Raw genomic sequence first — 12,710 nt, 5'->3', positions numbered from 1 at the left:
CGTTTAACTTTTTTGGTTTTTTACAAGCCATTTTATCCAAAAATGTCTTATTTATTATATATTTACCAAGTTTAAATCAAATAATCATTACCACATAATTATTGAAATGAACTATTGCAAAAAGTTTGGAATACTAACAATACATTTCTTACACATTCTTTCTATTTTACAACAACTACTTCCTGTGATGCAAAACGGAATTAATGGCTGCTGAAAATTCAGCTTTGATCACAGGAATAAATTTAATTTTATCAAATATGCAAATAGAACATTTTTATTTTAAATTGTAATAATCTTTCACAATTTTACTGATTTTATCGTATTTTTAATCAAATGAATGCAGCTGTAATGAACAAAATATTACAAATCATTAGAAACTAATGAAATAATATTATTTTCAATGTACTGTACAACACACAAACATTATTTAATAGCCTGAAATGACTTTCATCTTCTCTGTTTTCCAGGCCTCATCTCTTGTCAAAGAGTGCATGGAGTATCTAGAACACACCCAGAGCACAAACTCTTCCGAGTGTGTCTCCTTGAGCACACTGAAGGCTTTTGAGGAGCGTTTCAAAGACTTCTCGCCCCAGCACTTTCAGGACAAGAGCTCGGCGCTGCTGGAGAGGCACCCGGATGGGATATTCATGTGGAATGCGGTCTGGGCTCAATGCCGAGACATCAGACAGCGGCTCACCGAGATACTGCAAGCCTCATATAGAAATCAAACGCCTCTGGGATCGCCACAAAAGGACAGCGCGGCCCGCTTGAAAGGACCGACCCTGAGCGCAATCACAACAAGCCTTAGAGAAAATGAAGGCGACCCCCAAATAAACCCTACTGGCGGTCGTACAGAGACTCGAAATAGTCTTGTTAAAGAGACAGTGACGCATTTCCACCTCCTCTGTGAGCCTGTGATGGGAGAAACATCACCGTCTTCAAACTCTGACCCAATAATGACCCAAAGCACGCACAGAGAACTGCATCTTCACCAGTCTTTCAAACCGAAAGAGGAAGGAAGAGGCCAACATTTCCACCAAAGCAGAAGCAAAGTTTCCACATCACACAATGAACCGACGATGCAATTAAAGAAGCGTCTTCGCATATACTCTCACAGCGACAGTGATCTGAGAAAGTCAGGCCGGGTCACAGAGGTCAACCACTCGATGCATTATACAGCCCTGGTCCGCTCTCGAAGCGAAGACTCTTGTCTGCCAGTCACCAGCTATCATGTTTCTGTTCGTAAGACTGCAGTCAAGCACAAAGACCAGAGATGTGCAGCTTCCGGTCAAGAGAGTGACTCAAGCAGAGCATCATGGGATGGACAGAGCTCTAAACTGTCTCACCAGGACAGCTTCTGTTCTAGCGCTTCTGGACTGAGCCAGAGCGACGTCAGTGAGACGAAATCTGACGAGCTGAGCTTGATTTCACCAGATCTTCCAGTCTTCAGGCCTGACCTCATGCTGGATCACAGCAGCTCTGTACTGTGAGTCAAAGTGATGAAGAATCGTGAAGATACAGAGCTGGACACATCTGTTTGCACACATCACATTCCAAATGAAAGGAAATCAGATGAAGCACCTTTCATTTTTATCCAAAATGTCGTTTCCATTTCAAAATATACCAATAATAGCATAACATAAATATTTTATGTAGCATTACTATTCATATTCTTAAAATAAAACGATTTATTATTATTATATTGTTTAATAAAATAGTTTTTGTAAATTGAAAATAAGATAATCATTACCACAGGATTATTTAATGTAGTTTAAAATGTGTTAAAATAAAATAGTTTCAATATTATGATAAAACAATATTTAATTAAATATTTTGTATTAAACATTATCCCAATTTTTTTATATATGTATTTTAATCTTAATTTAATTTGTATACAAAATGTAGTTTTAATTTCAAAATCTAGCAATAATAGCAAAAAAGTATTAATGTTTTATATATATATATATATATATATATATATATATATATATATATATATGTGTGTGTGTGTGTGTGTGTGTGTGTGTGTGTGTGTGTTTTATATTATATTATAATTTGTTATAATAAAATATTATTATAATTTGTTATAATAAAATATTATTTAATAAATCATTTTAAATATCCAATATTTCTGTTTAAATAAAATAATCATTACTTCATGATTATTTAATTAAGTTTAAAATTTGTAACAATAAAATTGTTTTAATGTTACAATACAACAATAGCTTTCATATTCTATTATCCAGTGACATAATTCCATTGCAAATTCAAAATAAAATTAACCCATGATATTTAATAAAATGAAATAATTGTATTGTTCCATTATAATTGTAATAATACGATAAATATATATTTAATACAATTTTAATATGATATTTTCCAAAATATAGTTTCAATTATCAATTCAGTTTAAATATTACAATAAAAAATATTAAAATAATTTTATTATAATATTATCTCCATCACAAAACTATATATGTGATGTACCATTACCATAATGACATACATCATTGCATCACAACATGTACACACTTTATTACATAAGTTCTGTTTTTCACTAGAAACCATATTTTAGATATGCTTCTGGGTAATTGTGATGATTCCTTCATGTTAATTCATATTTCAGGGCAGGAACGTAACATGTCTTAAACTGAATTATACAGATGTGCCCTGCCTGTAAAATATTTTCAGATAATTGAAATAGTAGGTTTGAGTAATTGTTTATAATGTCAGTTGTGTAGAGGAGCACATGGATCCTGTCAGAAGGCAGCAATGTTTCTGTCGCTCTCTTGACAGTAAGCTCCAGCGCATCATGAAGGAGCTGCTCCAGACGGAGAGAGAGTATGTGAGAGCGCTGGGGTATGTGGTGGAGAACTACATGCCGGAGCTGGAGCGTCCCGACGTGCCTCAGGACCTGCGCGGACAGAGAGGAAGCATCTTTGGGAACCTGGAGAAGCTGCGAGACTTTCACCAGCATCACTTCCTTCAGGAGCTGGAGCTGTGTCTGAAGGAGCCCTTCTCCGTCGGACGCTGCTTCCTGAAACACGTGAGCGCTCCGAGCAGGACACAGTTTTACAGCCTGATACCAGAGAAGCTCTTCTTAAAGCACCACAAAGAACCCATTAATGTAGCGTTACAGGGCTTAGAAAATAAATACACTTATAATGAAAGAGCCATGCAACTCAAAAGCAAAAGCAGGTCACATTTCACCCCACAATTATAAGACATGGATAACATGATTATATTTTGCATAAAGAAAATTAAGCCTAGATATTTGTCATTTTTAGGAGATCATAATTTTAGGAACATTACTATTTGCATTGCATTAGTTCCATGACATTTAAGAACATTTTTTTCTAAATTGATGCCAAAAATCTAATTTTCATAACTGTAAAAAAAAAAAAAAAGACAGTAAATGATGTTATGCAAAAAATATATATTAATTATTGTATATATTTAAATTGCAAGGTACTTATATGAGATTGTAGTGTGCTTTTTATACTTAAGCTGCTATAAATAAAAAAAACAACAGTATCTAATATAATGTGTATTAGAGAAAAATAAAATATTTAAATTGCTATGTTTACACATAATTATAGATGTTTTTTTTATATTTGTAATACTTAAAAAAACTGGATCCAGTATTTGGAATAATGAATATTGCTTACAAACAAACAAAGAAACATATAAATGTAAAGATATGAGGAGAATATATATATATATATATATATATATATATATATATATATATATATAAACTGTTTTGATGACTGTGTCACACTCATAAAGAAACAAATGCACATGCAAATAAAAAATTAAATAGCCCACTTGTTTGCACCATGATTCTAACATTGTGTCTCTTAAATTCAGAAAGAAAACTTTGGTCTGTACGCATTATACAGCAAGAACAAGCCTCGCTCTGAAAGACTGCTCATCGATCACGGGAGAGACTTCTTTAAGGTCAGATTTTCATCCAAATGTCATATTTTAAGCTAATTTCATCAGTATTCAGTAGAATTTGAATGTGGGTCCGAGACAAAAGGGGTTTACCATAAAAAAAACAATAAGTGTAATACTGCTTTAAATTGTTTTTGTTTTTCCCCAAAAAATGTAAAAAGTTTTCTGTTTAATGTAATTGCAATTTTGTTTTTGTTTTTCAGAGCAAAATATAAATATGATACATTTTTCCTTGATTTACAAAAGACACCACTAAAATATCATTCAGTGTAACAATCTTGTCAGGCATATTTACAACAGACTAAAAGACTAATTACTTTCATACCAAATACTAATTAGCTGTAATTAGACTTGAGTATTAAATTTGACACTATCCTTGGTTTTGCACATTTGTCAGTAAGAGATTTTTTACTCATTTAAAACACAATAAAATGTAACATGCTTCTTTATTCTTTTATATATTTCCATATGTACAAGTCAGAGTAAGCATGTTTGAATTATTACATAAATATTATGTTACACTGAATGACAATGTAACATTATTTCAACCAAATATTGACATTTTATTCTCCATAAACGTGTTTGCACCTTAAAAGTAGACACTTTACTTGCATTTAATGTGCTTTCAATGGACGTAAAATCACATTTATAAATGTATTTTGATGCAGACACCTTAACATCTTTGACCCATGTATAAACAGATGTGGCACAACTTTAGATAAATAAAAACAACATACAAATAATATATACAACATATACAAATACAAATATGATCAACTTAAACAAATATGAATGTTACCTAAAAGGACTAAAATTACTAAAGCTTAAATTAATTTAGCTTTATAAATTAAAGCCAAACTGAAATAGTGAAGTACTAAAACACATAAAAAATGACAAAAGTTCTGTAGCAACTTTCATTTAATAGTAAATCAAACTTAGCCAGAAAAAGCCATTTTTAATGACAAATGAAATCCCATTCATAGCATCTCATTTATTACATATACAGCGAAATCAATCTATGAATTCGATGTTATTTGATGCTCAACAAAAGTATGTGTAAATTTCTATGCAAAGTATTACACACATAAATGATGCCTATCCAGCTCTTTTCTGTTGAAGCTTGTGAAATAACAGGGAAAAATTTCTTCAGAAAATAAGATTATGAAATAGTTTATCTGGTGATGCGATATATCAGACAAAAAGGAAAGTACTGTGCAAACATTGGGAAACGTTGAGGTCATTCTGTTGGAAATCCGTGGCCTCGGGATAAAGCTTTCATTCGGCAGAAGTTTGACTCTTCTTGAAATGAGTGGCGTGATGATTTCCATCTAAATACCTGTCAGAATAAACCAGCTCGTGGGGGACACACATAACACAAATATTCAGTGTTGACCTTGCAGAAAAGTCATAACGGCATTGATTTCTACAAAATTCTCGTTGACCTCATGCTATTAATAAACAAACAAGATGAGACGTAAAATGTCCTGTTTAGACAATCATTGATGAGTTTAATCTCAAACATTCTCAGTTCTGTCGCCGTGCTTGTGTATTAATTGTAGTGATCTGATGTGAATTGCAGCGGAAGCAGCAGCTGCTGGGTGATAAGATGGATCTGTCCTCGTATCTGCTGAAGCCCGTGCAGCGCATCAGTAAATACAGTCTGCTGCTGCAGGACATGCTGTGTGAGTGTGAGAGCGGCGCACACGCAGGACACGAGCGGCTCCAGATACAGACCGCGCTGAACATCATCCAGCTCCAGCTGCGATACGGAAACGACCTGCTCGCCATGGACGACATCCAGGACTGTGACGTGAGTCAGCGCTAAATCACACTGTTACAGGTTTGGGTGCTTTAAACTAGAGCTGAAATTAAGTCAAATATTAATATTAGATCTTAAACATTTTTTTTTAAAGAAATGTTTCTTTGGCAACTAAGCAATACAAGTTTAGAAGTTCTAAAATTGCTCATTTTAAAATTCTAAACTAAATCAAAAATCATTTTAACGAATTAATGTTTTTTAATTTTTAATTTTTATTCATGCATTTAAGAAACCAACAAGATGGCACATAAAATAATACCCCTTTGGACTATTATTCATGGGACTTTTATTCTTTATATTCCTGAGTGTGATACTTCTGATGCTTTTCCTCTGAATTAGTTATAGTAATAATTCTAGTTCTATAATCTAAATGAGTATTTTTAGTACGTATATCCAAACTATTGTTTATGGTAATTCTAGTAATATAAACTATGAACTACGTAATTGTCTAAATAATAAAAATGAAATAAATTAAAATATAAATATTAGATAACTAAAGTGCTAAAATAAAAAAATAAAAATTTACTCATTTTAAGTTACTTGTTTTAAAATATGAATTAACTAATTTATTAATAAAATAAATTGAGCTTTATAAATGATAGTTGAATGAAGATTATTAAAAATAAAAGGATAAAATTACTAAAACAAACAAAAATTGAAATAAAATATATTGAAATGTATAAAAAATTTACAATATGAATAAATAGTATAATAGTATATTCATAATATTAAATTGAAACTGGAGTGCCAGAAAGATGAGATTACAACATCTCAGAATACCTCAGTTCCTTTTTTCTTTTTTTTTCTTTTTAACAGAACTAGGCAAATTTCTTCTGAAACCCTGTCATTTAGAAAAGCATGTCATTGCAAGTGTCATTATTGCACACACGGAGGGGCAGAGATTTGAGAGGATGCATTAATCTTATGTGTGTAAAATACTTACATTGAATGAACCTGAGTCATATCTAGAGAACGGAAAGTTACACAGACTTAAAGACAAAAAAAACAACAACCTAGCACTAACACTAAAATCCACTAAGAACCCTTAGAAATACCATAGCAGCACCCATCAACTTGCACAGGTTCAAAGTCTGTACTGTTTATCTGCTTACTCATAAATCTATGATATGTGTTGTTTTGCATAATGAGGCAAAACATATTTGTCTGCAAACTGAATGCAGACTGAAATAGAGATATTTTCATAGAGCAGGATGGTCGGGCGTGAGATGTAGGTGAGTTTTGCCCACTTCACACAGTGTCTATAATTAAAAAAGATAAATACCATCATATTTCATGCGTTTATTTTCAGACAGCAAGCTTTTATAAGAACAGTGAACTAACTGGTTCACTCCCTCCACCTGTGTGCTGAGACAGTTGTGTATATATAGTAAAAGCAGTTTTGTTGTAAAATATCATTACAATAATTAAAAACAACTGGTTTTTTATGTTAAAATTTATTCATTCCTCCAGTCTTCAGTGTCACATGATATTCAGAAATCAGAATAATATGCAGCTTAAGAAACATTTCTGATTATTATCAATGTTTTGCTGCACAATATTTTTTGTAGAAACTGAGATACGTTTCATTTTTCAGGATTCTTTGATGAATAGAACGTTTTGAAATAAAATAAAATCTTCATTATAAATGTCTTTACTATCACTTTTTATCAATTTAATGTGTCAGTCATTAATATTATATTATTAAATTAATATAAAAAAAAAATTCGACAACACACCTGTGTTCAACAATGATAATAATCAGAAATGTTTCTTGAGCAGTAAATCAGTATATTAAAATGATTTCTGAAGATCATGTGACACTGAAGACTGGAGGAATGATGCTGAAAATACAGATTTCCATCACAGTTATAAATTACATGTTAGTATTTATTCACATAGAAAATAGTTATTTTAAACTGTTCACAATATTACTGTTTTTATTATACGTTTGATCAAATATATGCAGGCTTTTCCTTTATAAACTTTTAAAAAGTAATTATTCCAAACTGACCAGTAGTATAAATACATAAGGTTCTGAAGGAGAATGCAAGTCAACTTTTTTGATGTTTTAATTGTTTTTAAAAAACAATCTGAATGCAAAAGCAGTTAATATGTAATATGAAAGCATCTGCCAAATGCGTTCATGTTATTGTGTTGATGTGTGTGCAGGTGAATCTGAAGGAACAGGGTCAGCTGATCCGTCAGGACGAGTTCATGTTGACCTTCAGGAAGAAGAAATGCTACCGTCACATCTTTCTCTTCCAAGATCTCATCCTCTTCAGTAAGACACGCAGAACCGACGTCGGGAATGACACGTACATCTACAAACAATCCTTCAAGGTAAACCTCTACATCACTGGACAGCTCCAAACAGAGACGGCTTTCCCTTTAGCTTTCTGTGCTCTCGCAGACGTCAGACATCGGTATGACCCATAACTCTGGTGACAGCGGGCTGTGTTTTGAGATCTGGTTTCGAAGGAGGAAGTCTCAGGACACGTACATCCTTCAGGCACCGAGTCGAGAAGTGAAGGAGAACTGGACCAGAGACCTGGAGAGGATCCTGTGGGAACAAGCCGTCCTCAACAGAAGTAATCAGTTCGCTTTGGTCTCGATAAACATGAATTATGATTATTTATTATGAGCTAATCTAGTTTCTTGCTCTAGGTTTTATTTCGATTCAGGTTATTGTATTGCTTAAAGAAAATGAAAGTCTGTCATCATTTACTCTCCCTCAATTTCTTCCAAAACCTCTGGGAACACTTTAGAATATGGAAACACTATTAACTATTAACTACTTGCTTATTAGCATGCATATTAATAATTATAAATCACATATTAATGCTTTATTCTGCATAACCATAATCTAGATCCCTGACCTCTACCCTGTGCCTACAACTACTTAACAACAACTATTTTTATTATTATTATATTGTTTTTAACATCTTCCTTAGTGTCAGTAAGCAGTAATTTGGAGTTTATTGAGGGAAAACTCTTAGATAATAGTGGAAGTGTTGTTTTGTTTGTTGAAACCCAAAAGAAGATATTTTGAGGAATGTTGGTAACCAAACCATTTCTGGTCTCCATTGACTTCCATGTTATTATTATTATTATATTATGGAAGCCACTGTTTGGTTGCCAATATACTTCAAAATATGTAAAAAAAAAACACATTTTTGAAAACAAATTAGAGATTTGCAATAACCTGTGATTAGATTTGATCTCTTATTCTCTGGCAATCCATTGGGGAATTCAATCCTCTTCAGGTGCAAATTCAAATGAAAAATCGTAAAAAAAGGTTTGAAGTTAATCTACTGTAGGTTTACTGTAAAGCCGTGATTTAATGCAGTTATTGCTGCAATCCACTCTTTATCTTTAGTTCTTTGTTTGATTATAAAATGAAAACCTTGCAACCTCAGCACCTCATGAGAATCAGAAATGTGAAAGTTAATAAAGACGTTATCTTGTGTGTTGAGGAATGTGATAAGGATTGAAAGATGAACGACAGAAGCTCACCTCCCATATGCAGCTGCATGCATTTATTCATCACTTTCACTTTCATCACATTTTCCCGAAAATAGTCCACCCATTCGATGCGTCCCATAGATGTTTAACAGCCGTGCTTTTCATCAGAATTGGTTGCACTGTTGAAGATGTGAGCATCAAGCATTGCTGGTGTCCATTCGCTTTTAACTCACATGCACTATGCACTTTTTGCACGATGCAATTTATAAAAGAAAAAAAATATTTAAGTAGATTTTCTTAGTCATTATTGGATTCAGTGTGCGGCTAGCCGCCTTCTTGTTCATTTTTAAGACCCTGGAGCAAAAAAAGCCGTCATAAGTAGCACAGGTATATTTGTAACAGTAGCTAACAATACATTGTATGGGACAAAATAATTTTCTTTTATGGCAAAAATGATTAGGATATTAAGTAAAGATCATGTTCCAATGAAGATATTTTGTAAATCTCCTACCGTAAATGTATAAAAATGTAATTTTTGATTACTAATATGCATTGCTAAGAACTTAATTCAGACATCTTTAAAGGCGATTTTCTCATTATTTATATATACATATATACATATATATATATATATATATATATATATATATTATATAATATATATATAATATATATATATATATATATATATATATATATATATATATATATATATATATATATATATATATATATAATTTTTTTTTTTTTTTTTTTTTTTTTTTTTTTTTTTTTGCACCCTCAGATTCCAGATTTTTAAATAGTTGTATCTTAGCCAAATGTTTTTCTATTTTTACTAACTTATTCATTCAGCTTTCACGATGCATAAATCTCAGTTTCAAAAATATTTTTTGTGCTCCAGGGTCACAGATGTTATTAATAGACCCGGCTTGTTTGTTTGCTGGTCTCCTCGCAGAGATCCGTATGCAGGAGAGGGTGTTCATGGGAATCGGTCATAAACCCTTCATGGATATCCAGCCCAGTGAGATGGCCATCAATGACCGAGCCATCAACTGCTCTCCCACAGGACGAGGTGAAGCCCTGTCACAGTTAAACGTTGGGTAGCCTGAGAGATTGATCTTATTTAACTCTATATGATATTATATCGTAGGTGGGATTCCTGTCCTCCGGTTGAACTCCGTTGGCTCGGCCAGCTGTACGTCATCCTCTGGAAGCCAATCATCCTCGTCCTCTGGATGGGGCTCCACATCTCCTGTGGGTCATGTGAGTGGAGGAGATGTTGTCCGGTACGTCCATGGGACATCAGGGATTCTGGAGGAAGATGATTTAGACCAGGAGAGCGGAAACCAGAGTACACTGGGTACGTCCTTCTTAACAATGACATCCATGCAATGTTTCATCTGGTCATGCTTTTTCTAAATCAAATAAATAGTTCTGATAAAAAAAAAATATATATTTTGTTATTTAGATACATTCACTGCAGTTCAACACCCAGGTGCATATATTGAGGTATATATACACAATATATGCAATATGCTGTCTGTTGCTAATAGGATGTGTTGTGTTTCAGTGGAGAGTTCGGTGTCCTCAGGAGAAAGTGTTAGCTGCTTCAGCAGTTCTGGTCACAGCTGCTCGTCTGTGATTGGTGGAGACTGTGACCACGCCCAGTCTGAGACACCTGTCGTTGGGGTGAAAAAAGCGTGTGCCCACAACCACGAATGCAGCGTGAAACCCACTAACACAGCAGGCCAACCCAGGGACCATTCGTGCACTACAGTATGGCATACAGATTTAACTGTTTTCATAGTACTTAGGAAATTTCTACATTGTGCATTAACATTTTCGAGACTTTTAAGCTGTTTAATTTTAAGCTAACTGGTTTAAGCTATTTTTATAGTTAATTTTCAGGTGTGTTGAGATTTGGAATAGTCTGTATATTTATATTTTCATTTACTCTCTTTTTTCTTTACAGGTTCAAGGGACGAGCGTCATAGGAAAGTCAACTGAAGTATAGCCCATCGTGTATGTTTATACTGTAATAGCGTCGTGCTTTTATGTTGTCAGGCCCATTCTTTTCACCTTTTCACCTTTTATACCTATCAATCCTGTGAAACTCTAAAATAAAGTTTATTTTATTTATTTATTTCTGTGTGAGTGTGTGTGGACTAACCTTTAAATGTTAAAAACTTACATTTTTTTATTTTTTATTTCTGTTTCTGTTAGCCTTTATTGCACAGATGATTAAAACACAAACAGTGGTGTAATCGTTTAATAAAACTGCTTTGATAAAAAAAAAAAGTCATGAAGTCATTTAATTCTCATTGGAATTATTTTAAATGAATTGATTTATAAAAATAATTAACTTATTTTGTAAACTTTGAATGAATGTGGAAATGATATTTATATTTACTCACACACACTCTCTCTCTCTCACACACACACACTCACACATTAAGCCCCTGTATAGTTCTATAAATGTTCTCTAACTCTTTCTTAGTCTCTTAGTTTAGTTGAGGAAAGGATTTTAAAATGTATTTAAAATACAGTGTATTTCCTAAAGATAACGTGGTTCTCAACCTTTTTGCCCCCAAGGCAAAAAGGAAATATATAAGGAAATATTCCAGGGCTCCCACACAAGACTTTTTGACATATATGAGATATGAGAGTGGAAGAACATAATAAAAATCTAAGGAGGAGAATGAGCTTCCTCTTATGGTTCTACATGGCACCTTTTTAAAAGGATATAGGTGCCATAGCACTTTAAGTGTTTTTCTCTTTGAGTATGAGCAAATGAACCACCTTTAGTGCTATTTAGCATCATTTTTAGAGTGTAGATCAAAATGTATGTCATTTTTGGAAAATGAATGCGAGTTAAGTTGGGGCTACACATTGCAAAACAGAGTAACTCCATTGCAAAACATCCTGTAAAAACCTCAACAGAAATACTTTAGGACTGACCTGCAGTAGTTCACGTCTGTCTACAGCGGATTCATCACAAGATTTCATAATTCTTAATATTTACTGATGTCTGTGGTGGTGTTTGATTTACCAGAATGATGTAACTTCCTGCAGAATTATTTCATTGCAGGACTGGATTTTGTTAGTTAAAGGGGTTTTAATTAGCTAAAAACAACACATGACAAGATGGAAAGTGAGGACATATGATATAAAGGCCTATAACAATAATTACCAATGAATATCATTCTGTAGAAAACATTCCGATTACCGACAGGAATAACAGAAGAAACACCCTCTGGTCACTTGGTTATTTATTTATGTATTTATTTATTGTAGCAGCACCCAGAGACCAAAACACATCCACTCAAATTAGCTTAAATAAAGTTCACGGGATTGTGATTTTGTGATTAAATATGCAAAATAACATTATAAAAAACGTGAGGTCATCTTCAGTGTAATAAGACAATATTATACTATCAAGCACAGGCAAAGGTGGAGTGAGTAATATGTACTG

The 12,710-nt window shown here is 33.2% G+C and overlaps 1 protein-coding gene across 3 annotated transcripts in view; it reads left to right on the top strand.

The window, feature by feature from the left end:
* Positions 1-11,381, top strand: part of quob (quattro b) — a 31,210-nt gene extending 19,829 nt beyond the window's left edge. For 2 of the 3 annotated variants that reach the window (XM_026255940.1, XM_026255939.1), the window contains exons 14-23: positions 468-1,486; positions 2,734-3,046; positions 3,871-3,960; positions 5,537-5,767; positions 7,946-8,116; positions 8,187-8,364; positions 10,194-10,310; positions 10,389-10,598; positions 10,809-11,014; positions 11,211-11,381. In XM_026255940.1, coding sequence (XP_026111725.1) covers positions 468-1,486; positions 2,734-3,046; positions 3,871-3,960; positions 5,537-5,767; positions 7,946-8,116; positions 8,187-8,364; positions 10,194-10,310; positions 10,389-10,598; positions 10,809-11,014; positions 11,211-11,252 — 2,577 coding nt within the window. In that variant the 3' untranslated portion in view covers positions 11,253-11,381. The remainder of the gene's footprint in view (positions 1-467; positions 1,487-2,733; positions 3,047-3,870; positions 3,961-5,536; positions 5,768-7,945; positions 8,117-8,186; positions 8,365-10,193; positions 10,311-10,388; positions 10,599-10,808; positions 11,015-11,210) is intronic. The other variant, XM_026255948.1, reaches the window with a different exon arrangement.
* The last annotated feature ends 1,329 nt before the right edge of the window (positions 11,382-12,710 follow it).

Source organism: Carassius auratus, chromosome 6 (genome assembly GCF_003368295.1).
Source record: "Carassius auratus strain Wakin chromosome 6, ASM336829v1, whole genome shotgun sequence".
Lineage (NCBI taxonomy): Eukaryota > Metazoa > Chordata > Actinopteri > Cypriniformes > Cyprinidae > Carassius > Carassius auratus.
This window is presented reverse-complemented; position numbering and strand designations above follow the sequence as displayed.